Genomic DNA, 6,497 nt, shown 5'->3' with positions numbered 1-6,497 from the left:
AGTGATAGCAAAGATTTATATTGTTAGAAAAGATTTATATTTTGAATAAATGCTGTTCTTTTAACTTTTTATTCATCAAATAATCCTGAAAAAAGTATCATAGTTTCCAAAAGAATATTTGGCAGCACAACTGTTGCCAACATTGATAATTCTAATAATAAATCAGCATATTAGAATGATTTCTTAAGAATCATGTGACACTTTATACTGGAGTAATGGTTGATGGAAATTCAGCTTTGCATCACAGAAATAAATGACAGTTTAAAGGATATTAAAATAGAAACCATTATTTTATATTGTAATAACATTTTGCAAGATTACGTTTTTTTTCTGTATTTTTGATCAAATACATGCAGCCTTGATTAGCATAAAAGACTTCTTTAAAAAACATTACAAGTCTTTCTGATCCCAAACTTTTGAGCGGTAGTGTATATGTGTGTGTATATGTATGTGTGTGTGTGTGTATATATAGGAAAGGGAGAAACAAGGGAAAATGAGGTACAAAAAGAAGGTAAAGGATGGAAAAAGCTGTAGTTTGCAATTTGTTTCCCCAAGGAAAAGGGAAAAGGATGTAAGTAAAAAAGAAGAGAAGGAAGGAAAACAAAACGGAAAGGAAGGAAACAAAAAAGAAGAAATGAAAAAGAAGGAAATAAGGAAACAAGAATAGAAGGAAGGATAAGGTAGGAAAAGAGAAAAGTAGTAAGGAATGTAAAGGAAGAAAAAGAAAAGGATGGAAAAAAAGAAGAAAAATTGAGTTTTAGGTAAGGGAAGTTTTAGGAAGTAAGAATGATGTGAAAGGACTTTTAAAGAGAGAGAAGGAAGGTAAAGGAAGTATTAGGAAAGAAAAAAGGGATAGGTAAAAAGGAAAAGGGAAAAAAATGAAAAAAAAGGTAAGTATAAAAGGCAAAGGAAAGAAGAAGTGGAAGTGGGAGAAGGAAGGAAAAAGGAAAGCAAGCTAAGGAGAAAGAAAGAGCGGGAGAGGAAGGAAGGTGTACAGAAAATAAGTCATTCAACTCCCCATTCCTATGATTCTCTAACACTGTCACATCTCTTCCCCTCCATCCGCTGATGCCTCAGACTCTTGTGTGCAAATCTAATCTAATGATTCTCAGAAATGGAATTTGGTGCTGGGTAGCGGAGAACAATTTGTTGGACCGACACCGGGCCCAGCTGGTAATAAGATTTCCTGTGCTGAATGCTCCAGGGACAGGACAGACCTAGGGAGAGGTTTTGACCCAATAGATTTAAAAGCCCGCTTTTAACTCGAGCACAGCAGCCCCTCGATGACAAGAGAATAATGATAAATATTTATTAGGAGAATTTTATATGGCCCAAGATTCACACCGAGGTTGTGGCAGAGCCCAGGCTGAGAGAATCAGAGTATTATTAGATACCAAGTGTTTTAAAGACAATTTAATGCAACAGAAAAAAAGTAATAGCATACAGAGGAAATGAAAGAGACATTACTGTTTATGCTGCAGTACATCAGAGAATGCAGCAAAGGAAAGTCAGTTCACTCAACGGCTGTAATTACAATGCCTTGGGCAGTAGTTTATATATATGTGACCCTGGACCACAAAACCAGTCATAAGGGTTATATATAAACTCTGAATAACCAAGACAAATGCTCTCTTCCTAGGTTCATAATAATATTGAAGTATGTTTCTTCTGCTGTCTGTGTGTGGCTGTATGTGATTGTATCTATAGATGATCTGAATCGGACACATCAGCACTGTGTACTGGCTGGTGACACGGCTAGATTCAGCTCAACTCACAGAGTCGTACAGGTGAGCGTCGCCTCTCCAGTTGTCCTGATCAGACCAGAACCTTCATCACCATTCATGTTAAATCCTCAAACAGTATCTCTGTATTAATGGCTCATAAGTAAAAATCAGACTATTATCTGTCATGTTCCTTTAGTGTTGTACAGGAACGCTGGACTACATACAGAAACGCAGCTCAGAGGCCTTGGAGAATTTACACACCGACCCTGAGAAGAACACCAAGAGCCTGAAGTCCCTCCTCCCCTCCACCCTCCAGCACATTGAGGACATCCACAACGAGGTGTGTATTTGAACAAGATTGTGAGTGTGTTTGAAGCAATGTAAAATGTGTACTCATAACATCAAATCCCAAACGCGCGTCTCAGGCCATAACAAATGAGGTTGCTTGGAGGTTTTTTTAAAGGTTGTACTTGGCATTCATTTTTCAAACCCCAAACAATAGCTCTTTCAGAGGGCCTAACTATCAGTGCGGCCTTGTGTAAGTCTCTATTGAACCCCAACTCACCTGGATTACAACTCAGCACCTTAAAACCCCCATCAAAATATAAACGGCTATATTTATATGTACACCCCTGCCAGGGGGCAGCAGCTTCCCCGGAGGTTACTAACCTCAACACTCTGACCTGATTGAGGCTATTTTGTTGAAACTGCCCACGAGGGCCTGTGTGTGTTCTTAAATGATGTATTATTGTATTATTTATTATTGAAACTCGTTTTTATCCCAGCATGCTGTTCTAGCAGAGCTCAGTGTCTAGCTCTTGTTTAGTGAGGTGGACTGCATGGAGATTGCGGTAAGCAGCCCCTGATGAGGGATCTGTAAAGGATCTGCACTGTGTAGGATTAATGGATTGTGTTAGTCCATTGATGTTGATAAAGGTGAAAGTTTACCTGTGTGTTTAGGGTCGGTGCTGGTATATGGAGGTTCAGGAGAAGTTGTTGAGAAAGAGAGCTTTCTGCTCTCTGTATCTCTCGCTTCTAAGGTTTGGGGTCTGCGTGGTCTTCTGAAAAGGTTGAATTGAGGGCTGTTTCACCTAACAATGAAAATTCTGTCAACATTTGTTTACCCTCATGTTGTTCCAAACCTGTATGACATGCTTTATTTTGTGGAAAACAAGAAAATGTCCAAGCAACTCTTTTCTGTACAATGAAAGTAGAAAGTGCTAGGGGCTGTGAACTTTCAAATGGACACAAAAAGTGGTCCATATGACTCGTGTAGGGCTTTCACAAAATCACATTTTCACTACATGATTATCATAGCCAAAATGATTAAAGGGGTCATATGATGCGATTTCAATTTTTCCTTTCTCTTTGGAGTGTTACAAGCTCTTGGTGCATAAAGAAGATCTGTAAAGTTGCAAAGACTAAAGTCTCAAATCCAAAGAGATATTCTTTATAAAAGTTAAGAGTCAGCCACGCCTACCTAAAACGGCTCGTTCTAACACGCCCCCACATGTCTACGTCACGATGTGGGAAGATTTGCATAACGCCGCCCAAATGTTCACGCAAAGAAAGAAGGCGTAACTTTTATTCTCGCTGTAGTATTGTTGCCGCCACCGCCATGCTGTGGCTGGTCGCTGAGGGAATACATCAACTTCGCGCTGTGAATCGCCGGATCGGCTTTCACCGTGGACGAAGCGGAGTCCAGCCTAGGGTCGTCACATGTGGTTGCCGCAAGCCCGTCGGCCGCGCCGCTCACTCAGCCCGCCGGCCGTTCCTCACTCTAGCCACCGGCCTCCGCTCACTCTAGCCCTGATGAGACTGATGAGCTTTGTAAAAATTGACGTGTTTCAGAAAGGCGGGGCATAGAGGAGTAACAATAGTGTACAGTATGTGCAAAATAATGTGTTTTTGAACCTTCAACCACATAAACACATTTCATTACACCAAATACACAAAATAATGTTCTTTTTAGCAACATCATATGACCCCTTTAACAAAAACAGTATTATCCAGATAGCTATAGAAATGAAAAAAAAAGTCAAATCTATCTTAAACTTTTGGCTAATGGATCATACACAAAATACAAGTGTAAGGAAGAAGAGAGAGCGTTTGTAACCATTGATAAACCATACGTTGTAACAAAGTCCCTTTATTAAGGCAAGTTATGTCACTCGGCGGCCATCTTTGAAACGCTTCTCGGGCATGCAAGTGTAGCTCCTATCTCTTTAAATAGGGAAACATCAAATTCTCCAAAACTGTTCGCCAAGCTTAAAATTAAATTTCATATTTGAAATCACCAATGAAATTGGTCTCATAAATGTTGTTTCTTTTTCTCAAATAGCATTACAATAAGCTTATTTTTCAGGCTAGACCAGCCAGTGCGCATGCACAGTCCTAGGCGCACATCTCAGAATGCTGACTGTTTGTATAGCAGCCAGGACTACTAATGGCAGCTGCAGTGACACGCTGACTTTACCAATTAGTCATTGGCTCTTTTACTCAGAAGGCGGGGCTCCCTTCAATAGAGCGGACATATTGAGCGTTGCATTTTTCCCCATTAAAAAACTATACGAGTGACACGTCTTGGGTATTCTATAGTCTTTGGTTGTAACCAGAGCCATTGAGAAACTCAGTAACCAACTGTTCAAAAATAACTTACTGTTGATTCCAAAAAATGAATCAAAAAAACTGGCAGGCTCAGATTTTTAGCTGAGGGTAGAGTGTTTATTTTTTATTGTCTTCCCTTTCGGCATGATTTTATGTGACAGTAGTTCGTCTTGTTCATCCTTGTCTTCGTCGTCTTTTTCCATTTTATGACAGGTGGCAATCAGTACTTGGTGCAGTCTTGCAACCTACTATGTTGGAATGTCAACCAGTTGCTGACACTTGATTATTTGCGTATTTGTGCATTATTAGCATGATGTAAAATAACATCAGTCATATTAAAAAATAATAATAATACAAATAAATATATATTTTAATATCACTGTTATTGTCAGTACTGGTATATTATGACACCTGTACTCATGTGCAATATTCCAAGTCTTCTGAAGCCATACGATGATAGATTTGTGTGAGGATTGTGTCGTTATTTGCTGAAAATCCTCTGTCCACCATTGCTTTCAAATCTAATTTGCTTATACATATTCAAGTTTAACATCAGTAATCAGATTTCCATCAATGTATTTTTATGCAAATTTTTTCAAACGCACCAGTTTTGCATAAGCACTAGAAATGTTTGTATTCTTTTATATAGTAGGTGGGTTTCCAGCCATGTAATTTTTTAATGCAAAATTTGAATAAAAAATGTGAAACAGAAACTCCAAGATGCAAATAAAATCGGCCAAAAACAAAAATGTTTACACTTTAACAGATTAACAGATGTTAACTAGATGTGCATCAAAAAGCGCTTTCCTTTAAGAAGTCATGTGACTGAATACTTTAGTTATATGTTCTTACATTTTGCATCCCTGCAATTCTCATTGTCTGAGCTGATGTGCACACACATATATGGCTCTTTATTTATATGTGTGCATATGTGGGTTGACAGAGCAAACAGCACAGACTGGCCTCTATTGATTGAGTCCCAGCGGTGCTGGACTCGAGGGTGATCTGGTGAAATTGATTGGTAGTCCTAACAGTGAGCCTTGTGTGAAAGATATCTAGAAATCTTAACCCATTTGATCTATAAAATGGCACAGTGCTATATCCGCAGGTCACTGTGATGAACACCTGACCAGTAGCGTAGCTAACTAGTAGTTACCGCCACGTTCAGCTGGAAATATAGGCAGAAAGACTCTCCACCTGTCACTGAAAGCCTTTTGATTCTGTCTGTTTCCCCTCTCTCTCTTTCTCCCTCCAGCATATGCAGGTGGCATTTAGTCTCAGTACCTCACAGCAGCAGACGGCGTGGCTCTAAATGCCAGTCGCATAGTTTCCAGCTCTGTGCCTGTTGCAGGCCTACTCTGCGGGAAACTGGCCTCCATGTTGGCTCAAAGCTCTCGGCACTGTGTGGGCTTTCAACACAGAAGGACAGACAGACAATCAGCACGGGGGGGGAACGACAGACACAAAAGCGGCTGCTAGCATTTGTAGCCTCCGGCGTCCGTAGAGAGGCTGTCAGCGGCCGGCATTGGTCTGAAGCGATTGTAGGTTTGAACCAACACAAAGTGTAGCATTTCTTTGAAGACGGCCATATGTGAAAGTGAACCCTGGGTGTCTGATCTCAGTCCAACTAAAGATGATCCTGTTCAAGCCAGTTTGAATGCTTATAAACTGATAGCCAACACAGGTATTTATGAAGCAGAATAAGAGAGTCAGGTATGCGGTTTTATGGTCCGTCAGATGAATGACCTGTCCACACCAGTTTTTCAGTGCAACATGATTTAAAAACAAACTACATACACATATTACATTCTACTCTTCATACTAAACATACTACTGAGGGCTCAAAATAAGCAGTAAGAATGTTTTTCTGCTATCCAGTTAGGCTCCTACTATTTTCTAGAAATGTATGTTTTAGTAATGAAATTTTACTTTTTATTTTTTACAATTTTACATTTTATCTTACCTTTGTTTTTCAGCTATCATGTAAGAAATGAAACTAGCTATATTCTATATATTAGACATATCTTTTTAAAAGAAATGTATGCTTTTGTTTAGCAAGAATGCTTTAAATTGATCAAAAGTTTGTTTTTTGTAACATTTTACGTCTTTACTATTTCAAATAAATGCTATTCTTTTGAATTTTCTATGCATTAAACAGTCCTTAAA

The 6,497-nt window shown here is 39.1% G+C and overlaps 1 protein-coding gene across 4 annotated transcripts in view; it reads left to right on the top strand.

The window, feature by feature from the left end:
* Nucleotides 1-6,497, top strand: part of LOC107696699 (alpha-ketoglutarate-dependent dioxygenase FTO-like) — a 157,760-nt gene that overhangs the window by 43,224 nt on the left and 108,039 nt on the right. For all 4 annotated transcript variants that reach the window (XM_016497160.1, XM_016497162.1, XM_016497161.1 and 1 more), the window contains exons 5-6: nucleotides 1,708-1,787; nucleotides 1,921-2,064. In XM_016497160.1, coding sequence (XP_016352646.1) covers nucleotides 1,708-1,787; nucleotides 1,921-2,064 — 224 coding nt within the window. The remainder of the gene's footprint in view (nucleotides 1-1,707; nucleotides 1,788-1,920; nucleotides 2,065-6,497) is intronic.

Source organism: Sinocyclocheilus anshuiensis, unplaced genomic scaffold (assembly GCF_001515605.1).
Source record: "Sinocyclocheilus anshuiensis isolate Anshui unplaced genomic scaffold, SAMN03320099.WGS_v1.1 scaffold354, whole genome shotgun sequence".
In the NCBI taxonomy this organism is placed as follows: domain Eukaryota; kingdom Metazoa; phylum Chordata; class Actinopteri; order Cypriniformes; family Cyprinidae; genus Sinocyclocheilus; species Sinocyclocheilus anshuiensis.
Note: the sequence above shows the minus strand (reverse complement) of the source record. Positions and strands in the feature narration are given on the sequence as shown.